Source organism: Trichomonas vaginalis, chromosome IV (genome assembly GCF_026262505.1).
Source record: "Trichomonas vaginalis G3 chromosome IV, whole genome shotgun sequence".
NCBI classification, from domain to species: domain Eukaryota; phylum Parabasalia; order Trichomonadida; family Trichomonadidae; genus Trichomonas; species Trichomonas vaginalis.
In genome coordinates this window covers 31,482,022-31,498,184 of record NC_067206.1, presented here as the reverse complement: position 1 = coordinate 31,498,184, position 16,163 = coordinate 31,482,022, and the positions used below count along the sequence as shown (strand labels likewise).

Below are 16,163 nucleotides of genomic sequence, written 5' to 3'. Positions count from 1 at the left end.
TGATGAAAAAAAAATCTAAATAATTATAAATTTTATTCACGAATTATTCAAAATACACTCAACATTTAATAATGATACATATTGCATTATTTATTCTTCATATTTATACATCAAAAATAATCGTTAATCATTATTCAATAATTTTCCGGTAATAAACTCAAACTAAAAAAGATCTCTAGTTAATCATAATCTATAACAAACAAATATTATTTTATTTTAATTTACAATCTAGGTAAACTAGTTTGCAGTCTGTTTCCTCTAAGTACTAAAACGCCCTTTTCCTGTGGAGATTTAATGTCAACAACTTCATTAAATCTCCTTGTTGCGAATGGGCTTTTGAATGCATTTGAGAAAGCAGGAATCCTTCCTCTTTGCAAAGAAAGAGGAATCAAAGAAGAGAATAAACTCTTCTTTACTGATTTCGCTTTCTTTTTTCTCTTTGATTCTCTATATTCTCTGAGAATTTCCACATCTCTAATTCTCGAAATTATATCATCCAAGTCTAATTCTTCTATTTCTTCTTCTTTGATGATATATTTCGTTTCAGGCTTTTCGTAATTGTCTGGTACGAAACAGTTCTTTTCTGGGTTCATTGCGTGATCTTCTATTTCTTTTCTTTTGAGTATAATGGAGTACTTTTGGTTTCCATTCTTTGTTTGGTCTCTGATGATATCGACATCATAAATAACATTGTAAGGAAAATCGTAATCAAAGTAGATACCAAACTTGTGTGGAACTGGAGTAGATGCTCTCTTTCTGTGTCTTGCAGTTTGTCTCTCGTAAACACCCAATGGATTAAACCTCTTCTTTGGTTGTGGAGTTTCTTGTCTTTGAGAGAAAAACTTGTTTTTCTGTGTGGTCAAAATGTATTTTTTAGGAATTCTGACTTGTTTTTCTTCAGGAGTATTTTGTCGTTTGCTTTCTTTAACAATTGGAGCTCTCTCAGGAGACGTTGGAATCCTGTAAAGCTCTGTGTTTTTCTGTTTTTTGGCTCTGAATTTTTTAGAAGAATAATTTGATTTTTCTGACATTTTTGGTTCTTTTGGTTTCAGATTTCTCATTGAGTATTTCGGAGTTTTAGATGGATCGAAATCGAATCTGTCTGGATCGTTTCTGAATTCAGGAACTGTTTCTATCTTTGGTTTTATCTTTTGATTGTTTTGCTGTGTAGTTTGATTGTTTTGTTGAGTGTTTTGTGTATGAGAAACAATTTCATATTTCGATTCGTTTTTGTTTTTCTTCGCTTTTATTTGGCCTTTGTTTACTAGTTGTTTGAATCTTATTTCTTCTATATTTAATGTGATTGTTTTCTCTTCTACTTCTTTTGGTTTTTCTTCCTGTTTCAAACTCTTTTTAGAACTATTTATTGATTCCATTGATTTATTACTTATTGTGGATTTTTCTTCTTCAGTTTTTTCGTTGTTTTCTTCTTGTTTTTCTGGAATATTTTTGTCAATTTTTTGTTCAACTTTATTTTCATCTTTATATCTTCTTGCAGATTTTACTTGAGTGTTGTTGTTGATTCTCTTTGGTTTTGATGATTCAGGAATTTTTGGTGGTTTTACTGGTATCCTTGGTATGTTTGGATGCTTTGCTTTTGTCTCTATTTTAGGATTATTTTCAATTTTTTCAACTTCATCATCTGATTCAGAAACTGATTTCAAAACATTTTCTTTCACAGATTTTTGGGATTTCCTGCTTTCAGGAGAGTCCTTGTTATTAGAAATAGAGTTGTTGGATCTTTGAGACATCCTACTATCAGTTTTTCTATTATTTGCTGCAGAATTTGTAGATTTCTGTGACATTCTACTTTCAGAATTTTTGTTATTTGAAATTGAATTTGTTGATTTTTGAGACATTCTACTTATTGAGTTTCTTACGTAATCTGCAGCAGAGCTTCTTCCTGAATTCCTTCTGGAACTTCTCCTTGAAGATGCTTCCATAATAGAATCATAACTATTATTATCATCAGATAAATATAATGTCAAATCATTATCAATTTTGTTTTCTTCTGGTTTTTCAATTTTCTCTTCAACATTTTCAACAATTTGTATTGGAGCTTTTTGTGGAATTGTTTGAACAATTTCATCTTCATCTTCTTCATCATAAACATATTCTTCTTCTTCCATCAACTTCTTCTTTGATTCCCATTCTAATTGTGCTTGTTCTTCCTTCCTCATTTTGTCTTCTTCCTTCTTTATTTCTTCTTCCATTTGGAGAGCGAAATTAATAGTATTTTCCATGTCATTTTGTGTTGGTTCCCATTGTTCTGATTTCTTCAGCGATTCTTCCATTCTTTTTCTTCTTTCTTCCAGCATTCTGTCCATGAATCTTCTTCTTATTGATTGTCTTTTTGTTGGCGTTTTCTCACTCTCTTTTGTTTTATTCAGTAATGTCTCAATTTCTTCCTCTTCTTCTTCCATAACAATTCTAATTGTTTCGTGCATCAATTCATCTCTTAGTTTGTCGTAATTGTCATAAACATCGTCTTCTTCATCATTCATTTCGAACAAAAGATTTCTGTTAATAATCATCAAGTTGTCGTCGGCACCAACAATGATGTCTCTTTTTCCATTCAAGAAGCAGACGCAAGTAATTGGAACAGGAAATTCCAAAGCAGCATAAAGAGAAAGAGATTTCGTCCAAACTCTGATGGAGCAATCTTCAGAAGAAGTCAAAAGAAAATGAGATGAACACGATATTGAAGTAATTTTTCCTTGATGGAATTTAGTGCCATTAAACTGTTTGTTTCTCACTAATTTAGAACTACTAAGTAAATCAATCACTGCCATTTCACCATTTCCAATATCAACAACTAAATTGTCATTAAATAATTCAGCCAATTCACCTGATTTTAGATCAATTTTGTGGACAATTGTTCCATTGTAAATGGAGAAAAGAAAGACTTCATATGCTGATAATATAATTAATGAGTTCGTTCTCCTGTAATAGAAAACTTTCGTAATTGGCATCGTTGTCACAAAAAAGTGACCAATTTGTTTTAATGTTTCGTAATCACAAAGAATTACGTGTCCAATTGAAGTTCCAATAGCATAGACAAGCCTGTCATCAGGCAATCTTAGTACTAAAGTAGATGTGGCTTTCATGTGGATCTGGCTTTGTTCAATACATGGAGATTGTCCTGTTGAATAAACTGATGTTTTTCCATCAGAAAAATTGATGAATAAAATATCATGTAAAATGTCATCGTAACCACGGTCGTACATCAATGATTGTACTGTAGAAGTGTTTGAAAGTGTCAATGCTGTAATAATTTGGCCATTTCTTGGTGACAAGAGTCTGATTTGGCAATTTTGGCATAAGACCAAAATTCTTGCTGCAGAATTTCTTTTTTCAACTCGTTTGACATAAACAGGAGGAATAGAAGTACGTGTCCATAGTCTCCAAGGCATAATTGGCTCAAGAACAATGATTTCGTTGCGACAAATCAAGTAAAGATGAGAATTAAAAACAAAAAATCTTGTAACTTGTTCTTTTGGAGTGTAACATGTATAGGAAAATCCTGTTCTGTAATCTGCAAGAATTATTTGCTGATTAGTTGTTAATATCATTGCAAATTCTTCATTTATAAATCTGATCGAAACAATGTATTGGGAAGGTATAGAATATTGTGCAATAGCAACATTCTTTGTATGCCATAGAGTTAAACCATTAGATGGATCAACTGATAGCATCTCTCCTGTCTCTTGGAAACAATCAAATGCAAATTGATCGTAGTCGAGATTATTGAACATTGTATCTGCGTATTTGCCATTCTTATCGTAACATGTTAAGTTTCCATCTTTGTTACACACAAAAATTTCGCCTGTATTTTGGTTGATTACTGGAGGATTAATAATTTGTATCTTTGTGTATGGTAATATAACGTTAATCTTTATAATTATCAATTTGGCCGGTTGGAATTCTATTGTTGGTGGAGAAGGAATGAATTTGAAATCCCAAATTGTCAAATGCTCGCCAACTGTTATTAATCTCGAGTACTTTGGCATATATTGCATTGTATGTATGCATTTGTCGCATGGATCAATGTCTGTATCCTGAATTCTATCAAATACGTTATTAGTTGCATAACAAAAACATGATTTTCCATCAGTTATCCCGAGAAATAGTCTTTTTTCGACAATGTATATGCCTGTTTTCAGTCGTTTATAGTAGTATTCTTTAATTTTTTTATGATCGAAAATAAAAATGCAATCGCATGCTACTCCTAAGAAAACATCATTGGCAACATGATTTAAGGTCTTTATTTCATGTGTTTTCACTGTTAGATGGGATATATCATGAACGCTTAGCTTGATTTTCAATTGTTCATAATCCATAAATGATAAAAAGAGAGTGATAATTGAATACGTCGATAAAGGTAGGTCCACAAAATCGTAACGATGCTTTCTTGATTTTGGTAATGGATTTAGACTATGTAGGTACTCAATGACTAATAGACGAAGAATGGAAGAAAACTGCAAGAGCGATTTCGAGGAAATATTATTAAAATTAACATTCGATTGTTTGACCTGCAAATAAACATATTTGTACTATTAATCGGTTTTACAGAATAGATCCTGCGTTATTGTATGTTTTGAAAAAGTATCTAGAATTTTTCCTGAGATACTCATTTTGCGATATAAAATGATATACCATCTACTAGATATTTGTGTATTGCTTCCCATATGTGGATGGTAACTACCGAAATTGTAGTTTCAGGAAATTTGAATATATTTGGAATCCTAAGAAAGACATTATAATATTGAGCGTCTCCTATTTCAATATATCATATTGATGAAAATATAAATTCATGTAAACTGTCCTTAAATATGCTATCTAAACCTGTGATAGAAACTCAATTTCACCATAAAATATGAGAAAATTCCAAACTATGAAATAAAACGAACATATTCACATATGAGATAACAACCATCTATATTAGGTTTCTCAATTCTTCATTTAAAATTCCAAAAAAAATTCAAAAATTTGAAAATCAAGAGAAGAAATACGAAATTTATTTGAAAATTTGCAAAATGAAAAAATTTTGGAATTCTAAACATTATTTATTTTTGATGCTTGTTCCATGATTTGTCTTTTTTCCCATATCTGATATGAATATTTTGGATTATTATTATAATTTATTTTTATTGACATATTTCATGATATTCATATAATGGTTTGTTTTAGGGAATGAATAAGAATATATTTATTTAAAAAAAGAGAAAATGTATTAGTATAAATATTTATTTGAGTGTATTTAAAAGGTTTTACTACAAAAACTTTATGTAGTTTGCTTTTGTAAGCAACATAAAACAACATCTTCAAGTTATTTGCTGCAATTCGGGGGATTAAGCGTGAATTTTTGTCGTATATTAGTTATAAATTAGTTTTTAGTAGATAAATTCTTCATGTCCCCGTTTGTATCTCATTTTGTTTTTGCTTTATTGATGAAATTTCAATTTGTTGAGTGAATACCGACAAATTTGTTAAATCTTGTTTTAAGCGCAGCGGTTATATTTAGAGTCTATTAATTATATCTAGACTTTCAGTGTTTTGTATTGTTTTTATGGTTGAGGTTAGATCAATCGCCTAACTAAGTAACGCATGTATATGTAAAATGACTTTTTCGCGAAAACGGTCTTGCAGATTTTTATGAGAGTAAGATATCAATATATACAACAATTGAGGATTAATCTTATTGCAGTGGCTTACGATTTTCATCGTTCAAAGTATCGGGGCAGATTATTAAATTTTAAGCTATACAATTTCCTTTGTAGAGCTTTATATTTTGAAAGAATAGAACGATTGGATATATTCTTATTAAGTATAAATGACATCGATTTTAAATTGAATATATGTCAACATTGTTTCTGACATTAATGTAAATACAAAGTACTAAACTACTATGCATGAAGAAAACTTCAATTTCTCTCCACAATTAAGAGAAGTTTGGAGTTTTATTACTGTGAAAAATCCTCTTGAAGTTGTTCATGAGAATTTTTTTCACTTGCGAAATAACGTATTTTTTGTGGACCTACCTTTCGTCGATATAAAAAATACGAAATTAATGATAGATAAATAATTTTTATTTACAAACAATATATAAAAACCTTTCAAAATGGCCAAATTCCTTTGTTGATAATCTGTTGGCTTTCTCTCCAGTTCTTCATTGCATGTTGAACTTGGTTATCATCACAGCTCAATATATCTAAGATCATAGGGATCATTGATTCCCTCTGTTTGTTATTATCAGCGAAAAAGAACTGCAAAAGGGATTTCTTGAGGTAAGAAGCATGAACTCCATCTATATGACCTTTTGTACTTGCATCATACCTTGCAATTTCAGCAGTAAGCTTCTTTTCGGTGGCTTCATTCTTCATCTCCAAAGTTTTGATGTCTTCTTTGAGTTTTGATATTTCATTCTTAAGATTTTCGTTAGACTCTGTAACTTCCTTGTATTTGTTAGCTGTTGCAAAGAGTTCTGGAAGATTTGCATTTTCAAATTTCGTTTTCATGTCATTGTATTGCTTTTCGTAGTCTTCTTTTGCCTTGTTGATGCTTTCTGTTTGGGATTTTAATGTACTGTAAAGATCTGTAATTTCATGAAGACGATTATTTGCCTCAGAATTTTGCTGACAGACCTCTTCAATCTTTTTTTGTAAAGATTTTATCATTGCTTCAGCGTCCATCCTTTGTCTTTGCTCTTGAGCGACCATCTTTGATATCTTATCATCGACCTGCTCTTCTCTAACAAGTAACTGATCGAGTTTGTTCTGTGCTTCCTCTCTTGCCATCTCTGTTGATCTGACTTTTGCTTGTAGAGTCAAATGGAGTAGTTCAACGTCTTTAACTTTGGATTCATATGATTGTTTGATGGCTTCGACGTTCTGTTCTCGTTTCTTGATATCTTCTAATTTATTTTCCATGTCTTTTTTAGATTCTTCGAATGCCTTGATTTCTTCTGCACGAGATTCGAAGTCTTTGAGTTGCTCTTCGAGTGTACGTTTCTTTTCTTCTATTGATTTTAGTTCATCTTGTGAATTTAACAGAATTTCTTCGTTTTTCTTTCTTTCTTCGAGTATATCTTGTAATATTTGCTCATTTTTATGTCTTTCCTTCCTGATTTCATCAAGTTTTGCATTGGTAGTTTCGATTTCAACTTCAACATCGATTCTTTTGTTTTCCAATTGTGCGGTCTCTTCGAAATATTTCTGTTTCATCTCTTCAATAACACTTTTCTGTACTTCAAATTTATGTTGCTCTGCTGCAAGTATGTTAAATCGATCATTTAATACTTTTTCTTTCTCTTTTATGTTTTGCTTAACTTCATTATCAATGTTTTCCTTCCTAATCTGTAGTTCTTGTATGATTTTCTTTTTCTGTTCCTCAAATGTCAGTTTATCTTTTTCAAATTGTTTCAATTTTTGTTCAAGCTCTTGTGATTTTATTGCATTCTCGTTTGATTCTTGAAATGCCTTGATTTTATCATTTAATTTTGATATTTCTTTTTGCAATGTATTGACTTTTTCGTTCTTCGCATTAATTTCTTGTTCATTCTCTTTCATTTTATCTCTCAAGCTTGTAAGTAATACTTCTGCCTTTTCAATGGCTTCGTCTTTGCTTTTTAGAACAAGTAAATTATTATTATTTGCTTCTAGAAGTTTATTAAGCTCTTCCTTAAGCTTTTGGTTCTTTCCTGATACTTTTTTCAGCATTTGCCTAAGCAATGATGGATCTTTATTCACTGGTAGATTTGCTCCATCTTCAGACATTGTTATAATATGACTTTTTTATATGATATTGTTGACGAGATAAAACAAAAGAATATGTACATAGAATAGATTCTTTACAAAACACAAAAAACAAAAATTGATATAAATATTGAAATTTCACAAAAATATAACCGCAATATATATTAAGCATGATACAATATATCATTGGGCTACCCAGCCTTCTATCTCTGAATTTTCTATTATTCGAATCTGAACTCTAACTTGTGGAGGATTTATAATGGTTTTATTAAAGCCTATGTCTTCTAAAATACTCACCATGGAGGGAGGAGCTGTGATCGATGTGATATTACAAATATGAAATGAATTTTTCTGAATGTTGCTATTAACTTCCATAAAAGTTATGCTAGAAAGAGACTTGCATTTTTCGAATGCAAAGTTGTCGATCTGACACGACGATCTGAAGATTACGGATCTCAATTTCGAACAGGATGCAAAAGCCATGTTCTCTATAAACCGCAGTCCTTCAGGAAAATCAGCACTCTGTAAATTAAAACAGAGAGAAAATGCATTAAATTTAATTTGCTCAATATTCTTATTAAAAATTACTTTTTCTAGATATCGGTTGCCTGAGAATGCATATCCAGATATTTCTTTGACGGAATCTGGAATAGTGAATGTTTTTTCTTTAATTCCAGAGGGATAAAAAATAAGAACTCGCAATTTGTAATTATAGATTATGCCATCAATTGACCTGAAAGAAGAACTAATAACATTAACAGCTGATAAATTGTGACAGTTGTTAAATGATTCTGGAAGCAAAGTTTTTGTCGTTGGAGGTAAATCAATGCTATCGAGTCCAATATTGGAAAAAGCGTACTTGAGGATATGAAGAGGTGCTGTCCTTTGTGCGAATGTAACAGATTTAAGATTTATACAATTTGTAAAAGCATTTTCGTAGATAGAACGAACATTTTTCGGTATAACGATTGAGCTTAAGTTGGAACATCCATGGAAACATAGCATAGGTATTTCTTTGAGATTATCGCAAAATTCTAAATTTACATTTCGGAGATTAACGAATCGAAAGAAGCATTTGTTAGGTAATTCCGTAATACTTGATCTACCGAAGTCAAAAGAGCGTAAAGTTGAGTTCAACGGTACGAATGAAGTTTTGATCGCCGAAATGTTTTCGGGAAGTTGTACTGAAACCCACCCTGGACTGATATCTGTTAACTCTCCTTCTAAAGAGATCGTCATATTTTGAATTGCTAAAAGGAGATAAATCATTTTATTTTATGTTTTTTATTTCTGACAATTATATTTCTTTTTTCAAAGGTACTGAATCTGATTTTTTGTTGAAAATGTATATCATTGATTTATGAATTTATGTGTGTAGTTTATGACAAAATTTGACATAATTTCCGGAACAAAGCAGTTATTGGTGAATTGCGTTGTCTTGAGAATTTTGCTAATACCAAATATTTCTAATACAGTAGATATCAGGTAATATAGCTGTAAAAAATTGACAATTCGGAAATGAAATCTGAAATCTGAATGGGGCCTGAAAGTAATATTGTTTCATATAAGCTATAACTGAGGGATTTAAATCAGAGCTACGATGCGTTAATTCAGTTTATTGGATATCGAAACTGAATTGAATAATTTTATCAATAAACAATTCATAATTATTGTTTCAATATAGAAAAAAACTCATAATTGTTCGCAATAATAAAAATAACAGCCAAAGAGATAAATTATCGAAAATCTGTGTGTTTTGAAAGTTAATATAACAAATCTTACAATATTAACGATCTATAATTATATTGGTTCTGCTTACTAAATCAAAATAGCAAAGAATGGATTCAAAACTCCTAGCAATTTGTGATTTTTATGAAAATTACATAGCTTTAGAATAGCGATATTAGCATACATGCAAATTGGTGGTCTGTGGAATTGTGAATAAAATCTGTGTGAAGAAGAAAAAAAGTCAAACATGAAAAGTGTAATTCAATAAAAAGAGGTTTTTCGATATCATTTTGAGAAACAATTATTAATTGTTGTATTAGTATTTTAACTGTCACGAAATAACTTGATAATTTTGTGAATTCTTTCAATTCTATATCTGAGGATAAAATCGAAGAAAGAATAATGGCATAGTATTGAAGGCTTTGGATTTAAAAAAAAATAATAATGACTGAAAATATTATTCAGAAAAAATACAACATGAAACGATAGGATAATATTTAATATTTTTGTCTTCAAATATGATTAATTATATTTGTTAGACCATTATTATGAAAACATCACTTTTGAAATAGAAAATTGGAAATAATTAAAAATTTCATAAAGAAAGCTGTTATGCGTGTATTTAAATGGTAGACAATAAAAATTTAATTAATGATTAATAAAAATTATTTGTTAAATATATTAAAGAGATATGATCCTATGATCGAAATGCTAAGTTAATGTAAATCATTTATCCTTGAAATTTTTGAAATAGGCATTCTTTTCAAAAGTTTTTTTCAAAATTATATGATGCATGATTATATTTGATATATGATCATTATCAATGGTCAGCCATTTTGGTATGTATTCAGCCACTTTAGTAGGTATTCGGCCAATTTTTGAAAGAAACTCAAATTCTATTTTATCATAATTCTATTAATTACCATATATATATCCATTCCACTTCTCTTTCAATTGTTATCAATTTTTCCCTCGCCAAAAAAAATATTGAAATTTCATAGCTAAGTATTCATATATGCTAATATGTTTCAATATATTTCAAAAATTCCTTTCACAAATAATTCATTCAAACCCTCAAACTTCTTCTATACGATTATTTTCTTCTGAAAAGAGCTGCGGTTTCCAGCCTTCAATTTCATAAGAATATTTTCAACAATGTATGTTGACATTAGCGAATGGTCCATGATCGTTGATAAGCGTAACTATACAATCAAGAACATTGTTCGCCAAGACAACGAATCCTCATTGGTTGAATTGGTGAATCATGCTCGCAGTCAAACATTCTTCTGCACTGTGACTAAAAACCAACAAATATTTGAGAACATGACAAAAGCCCTCAACTTAGTTCATCATAAGAACATCATTAAGATGTATGAGTCCTTCACAGAGAACGGAAATTATTTCATAGTACACAATACTTATTCGACAAAGAACTTAGAACAGATCTGCCCATTACCAAAAGAAGAGGTTTGTATGTATTCTCTTCAGATCCTCAGCGCTATAGAAGCCCTTCATAATGCTGGTATATACATATCAAATTTGAATCCAAAGAATATCTACTTCGATAGATTCGGCCTTGTCAAGATTGTTGATTTCAAGGATTGCTTTTTAATGCCAAAAAGATTCTGCTCAAAATTCGCAGTTACAACACCAAGACCAGCTCCAGAACTCGTCGAGCAGACCCCATATAACCCACGTTCAGCCGATTTGTGGAACTTCGGAATCGTTTTATTCTTCCTCGTAAATGGAAGATATCCATTCCACGAATGCAAGAATATCGACACATACAAAACAGAGATTCAAGATTTATTAAAGCTTCTTGACTCAAATGAAGAGATGCTTCATCGCGATGCCATCAAGGGTTTATTACAGCTCGACCCATTTGACAGACCAAAACTTGAAGACGTAAACAGATGCTTCGGTTTGAGAAAAGTTCAGCTTCCGAAAGGAACCTTAGAACTCAATCGTTCTTCAAGTTACCTTCCTCTTCATTGCCGCTCGAAATCCAGACCAATACACCTCATGAGCTATGCAGATGTTAAGTCTTTCTATCACTCAATATAAGATGTATTTAGCGGAATTTCTTGGATTATTTTGTTGTTGTTGTATTAAATTGTTGTTTATTTTTCGTATATATCATTCATTTTTGAAAGTCGGAAAAGTTAACTCTTGGATTATCAAACTTTTCAATTTATATAATGGAAAATATAAAGTTTTATGAGATCGGACATAATGCTTCTCTCTGTTTTTTATAATTATGTAGTTAAAATTAGATTTTGTGATACATAAGATATGAAATTTTTTTTAATTCAGGAGATGGGTTATAGGAAGGAGACCTTCCATACGCTATTGATGGTTTAATGTTATGGAAATGTGTAACGCATAAAATTTATAATGCCTTGAGCTTGCAAAGATTCACAGTTTTCTCATAATGGGTTAAAAAGTGCCATAATCTTCCTTGATTCTACTTGTGACTTCCACTGACTAATAACTTGCTGGAATGTTTTGTAGTCTCTAGCACTACCAAATAATGTAATTTCTTCAATTTTACTCATAAATATATTCGTCGACAGTTCCATTCAATAGTTAATCGGATCTTTTCTATGATGAAAATGTAATGCTTGCTCAATTTAGAATCTTATCCAAAGCAATCACCTTTGGTGCTACTGAAATTTTCAAAATAGCAAAATATTCTGACGACGCTTTTATCGGCCATCTCTTACATACCTGTGAACTAAAGCACATGTAATTGCGAAACGTTATCAATAACTTCGCAAAATTTGTATCAAAGCAATCAATCGAGAAAATATTCAAACATATTGTTTTAATTCACGCAGCCTATATAAAATATGATACTTTTCTGCTGTAATAAATCATTAATTACCTAAGTTATTCGTTTTTGTTGTTATAATAAATTACGATTTTGATAAATTCCAATGAGAATGTCTTTATTGGAGCAAATATTTGGATATTTCAAAATATTTACATTGTAGAATTTCACACTAAATTTTTTGATTGAAAATATAATGTATTACTCAATATATCTGATTATATAAGTATTCGGGATTTGTTGTGCTTTTGAATATCTATTAAGAAAAGCTCAATGACAACAAGATAAGAAAAAAATTGAAATAATGTTCGGAATCATTCATCTGAGCTTAGTACTAATAAAATAGTGCTAATGTAAATAAAAATTACAGAATCTATTATTCCAAAAAAATCATAAAAGTAGAAAAATAATCAAAAAAATTTAGGAAATGAATTTCAAAATTTGAATTTTTAAAAAAATTTGGAAGTTTTCTCCAAAAAATTATACGGTATATTAATTCCATTTTTAACACTATACCATATATTCCAAGTAATTAAAATTTGATTAAAAATCACAATAAGAAGGAACATAATTTTGATTTCTCAAGCAAATAAATGCATTAGTTGGAAATAACGGTGAACACATAGATGATTAAACCCCTGAATACCATACAAAAATATGCTAAATGAAATAGAAATATAGAATGAATTGATATTTATATATATATATATGAACAGAATTCTTTTTAGAAATTTGTTTATTGCATCTAACAATAGTTAGACTATAATATATTCATTAGATGCAAATTCAATATCTACTTTTTCGATTTTCATTAAGGGTCAGATGTATGTTTATACAGTTCTCATACTAGCTAATATAAATTTCTCCAATTAGGACGATAATACGTAATATGAATGAGAAATTCATTTTGAAAAATCAAGACGGGTTGCAACAAAAATATTGTTGGGTCATATATAAAAATTGTTGGAGTGGGGTTTCATTTGATTACGAACAAGGTTACAAATAACTTATAAAAATTGTACTATTAGCAGATCATTTTTTATTATCTTCACTCATTTCTAGCAGTAAAATATATGACATTCAGGAATGGCCGCAATTTCATCAAATAAGTTTAGAAATATTTATCAGGTTGGATGGAAAATAAGAATTGCTTGAACCTATACCCAGTATATTGAAAGGTAGCATATTCTTGATGATGTCTGATTTGTATAGTCACATCTGGAAATTCTGTGAATAATGAAAATGAATTTAGATTAGCAAACGTACAAATTTTAGTAGTATATGTTGCGGGTTTTATGACGAAATTTGTAAACCTTAAAAAACTCATAACATTAATGAAGAAAACGGCTTAAAATTCATGATTTTATTAATTTTTGGTCATTTCTGAGCACCTTCATGAGTTTTCTAAAGCAAAACTCATGATACCACATGAACAAAACCCCTATTTCTTAACACCCCCTTACTCAGAAATGGGCAAAAATAACTGATGACGAAATTTGTAAGCCTTAAAAACTCACGAAATTTCATGAGTTTTTTAAAGCAAAATTCATAAAAGGGTATGTGTTTTTTAAAGCAAAATTCATGAATTTCATTAATTTTAGGGTCATTTCTTCATTAATTTTGCTCAAAAATGACCAAAAATATTATGTGACGAAATTTGCAAAAGCTAAGAAGACTCTATAATTTTGACACTATGATGGTAAAATTATACTATTTGTTTCTGGTTCGTATCGTCTTCCTGCCCAACTTTCAAATGCTTCATTCCTTGTTGAAGTCTCTATTTTTTCATTCCATGTTTGAATGTCTTCATCAGTATGTAGATTCTGATCAACTTCGGCATTAAATGCATCAATCATGTTTTGTCGAAATTCCATTCCAGCTTCACGTGTTGGTAATCCTGGTTCTGGCAAGGGAAGTGTTTTCGGATTAATAGATTCATGATTTTCTTCACGCCATTCGATGTAATTTGTTGGTCTACCGTCTTCATCTAAATAAAATTTTCCATCATCAGTAAGTAAACGACCCATAAAATCACATCGCTTGAATTCATCATCAATAAGCTTATAAAAGGCACAATTGTCAACATCATCCATGATTCTAATTTTTTCAGGTACTTCAATCTCAGCTAAAATTCCCTTCTGTGCAATATTTTGCTTTTGATAGTTTTCGGTTATTGATAATTTTGATAATAAATTAGGTTCGACCACGAATAAAATAGTGACGAAATCACAAAACTTTTGAAGAGCTGGTTCTTGAATGAGACAGTTGAATTCAATAATTTCATTTTTTCCACGTACCTCATTGTGGAAAATAAAATTATATAAACCACCTTTCAGATAAAATACTTGCATATGAATGAAATCAGGAAGAACATCATTGAATTGAATAAACTCACATTGTTGAGCTGGTACAAAATAATAATAAAGTTTTATATCAACAATATGGTGAGAAGCCAAGCTTAGCTGTAAACTTGCGTTAAAAATTGAAAGTTTTTGAATGTGTTTATCGAAATCATCCTCAACAGTTGCATAATTTGTGATATCTTGATTTGGTGCACGTCTTGCTTGAAAAGCTTCTTGAGCTAAGTTGGCTAACCAATCTAACTTTGCATTATAATTCTGGATATATATTTCAACATCATTTGATTCATTAATATTTTCTAAACTTGTTGCTTTCATTTTTAATACTTCTTTTTCATCATCAGTAACCGCGTCATCTGTGATTAAAATTGACATTGTTTGATCTAGTTTATCACTAATACCATTTACAATATTTTGAGCTCTGTCAATAGAACCATCTTGAATTTTAATATCATTAATTTCTTTATCTTTTGCAGCAATAGTTTGGTCTTTTTGATCAATAATTCGTTCTTTTTGATTAATTTCTATATCTGTTGCAGCAAGTTGTTGCTTTAGACTTTCATTTTCCGACGATAAATTTTCGATATGTGATAAACTGTTATTATTATTATGATCAATGGTTGCATCTTTTTCAACAATTTGATTTTGAAGCTCAGCAATTTGATTTTCAAGTTGTGTAATATAACTTTGGAATTGAACAACTTGTTCATTATCTGAATTTGTATTTTGTTGCCCTTGACTTACTAATTGGTTCAATCTTTCTATTTGTTCACTATAGTCAGTTAATTTTTGTTTTAATTCCCCGTTTTCTACTTTCATATCATGTATTTTCATAAATTCATCTGCCATTTGAACCAGATAATCTAGTAAAGTGTCCATCTTTTCAGGAGGAATAGCTTGGTATAATATTTGATCTATTTCTCGCTTTTGTTCATCGGTTATTAATTTAACCATTTTTTAATTCCTTTTAAAATAATGTTAAAATTTTCTCTTCCCGCGTCAAAGCATGAAGATTTTAATAGTTTTCCGTTGGAATACAAAGAAGATCAAACAATTGATACTGATAAAATATTAAAATACCCATTTCAAACAGCTTACAAAATCCAAAAATATCAAGGTGAACAACATGGAATAGAAGATGTTATCCCTGATTCAAAAGTTGGTGTTTTAAAGAAAAAGTTTCAAAGACCAACATTTGCTTTTACACCTGATACATGGGAGATGGACCATTTGCATGGAAGACCTGTTCAAAGCGGTGGAAAAACATTAATGGTTGCATCATATTTGGTGTTCATTAATGTTAATACAAAATATTTATATTTATTCCCAGTTCAAACAAAAGAAGCAAATGAAACATTTAATGTTATTAAGAAATTTACAGAACTCGAATTTGAACATTTTGGACACAAAGTTAAATTGATTAAATGTGATGGTGATGCTGGTTTTGAAAGTGCTATGCAACTGATAATGACAGAACAATCAAAATAAGAA

At 30.1% G+C, this 16,163-nt stretch overlaps 6 protein-coding genes across 6 annotated transcripts; 2 read left to right on the top strand and 4 right to left on the bottom strand.

The window, feature by feature from the left end:
• Positions 1–156: 156 nt before the first annotated feature.
• TVAGG3_0202280 (WD repeat-containing protein 97 family) lies at positions 157–4,524 on the bottom strand (the record flags this gene model as incomplete). The annotated part of the gene is made up of 1 exon (XM_001327358.1): positions 222–4,010. One exon carries the CDS (start codon positions 4,008–4,010, stop codon positions 222–224), a length of 3,789 nt encoding a protein of 1,262 aa, XP_001327393.1.
• Positions 4,525–5,197: 673 nt separating this feature from the next.
• Positions 5,198–7,779, bottom strand: TVAGG3_0202270 (biological adhesion protein; the record flags this gene model as incomplete). The annotated part of the gene is made up of 1 exon (XM_001327359.1): positions 6,117–7,775. The coding sequence occupies one exon, from the start codon at positions 7,773–7,775 to the stop codon at positions 6,117–6,119; it is 1,659 nt and encodes a 552-aa protein (XP_001327394.1).
• Positions 7,780–7,851: 72 nt separating this feature from the next.
• Positions 7,852–9,087, bottom strand: TVAGG3_0202260 (ribonuclease inhibitor domain-containing protein; the record flags this gene model as incomplete). The annotated part of the gene is made up of 1 exon (XM_001327360.1): positions 7,938–9,023. The coding sequence occupies one exon, from the start codon at positions 9,021–9,023 to the stop codon at positions 7,938–7,940; it is 1,086 nt and encodes a 361-aa protein (XP_001327395.1).
• Positions 9,088–10,637: 1,550 nt separating this feature from the next.
• Positions 10,638–11,546, top strand: TVAGG3_0202250 (protein kinase protein; the record flags this gene model as incomplete). Its single annotated transcript, XM_001327361.1, has 1 exon — positions 10,638–11,546. The coding sequence occupies one exon, from the start codon at positions 10,638–10,640 to the stop codon at positions 11,544–11,546; it is 909 nt and encodes a 302-aa protein (XP_001327396.1).
• A 2,457-nt stretch (positions 11,547–14,003) lies between these two features.
• Positions 14,004–15,626, bottom strand: TVAGG3_0202240 (uncharacterized protein; the record flags this gene model as incomplete). Its single annotated transcript, XM_001327362.1, has 1 exon — positions 14,004–15,626. One exon carries the CDS (start codon positions 15,624–15,626, stop codon positions 14,004–14,006), a length of 1,623 nt encoding a protein of 540 aa, XP_001327397.1.
• Positions 15,627–15,647: 21 nt separating this feature from the next.
• Positions 15,648–16,160, top strand: TVAGG3_0202230 (uncharacterized protein; the record flags this gene model as incomplete). Its single annotated transcript, XM_001327363.1, has 1 exon — positions 15,648–16,160. One exon carries the CDS (start codon positions 15,648–15,650, stop codon positions 16,158–16,160), a length of 513 nt encoding a protein of 170 aa, XP_001327398.1.
• Between the last annotated feature and the right edge of the window lie 3 nt (positions 16,161–16,163).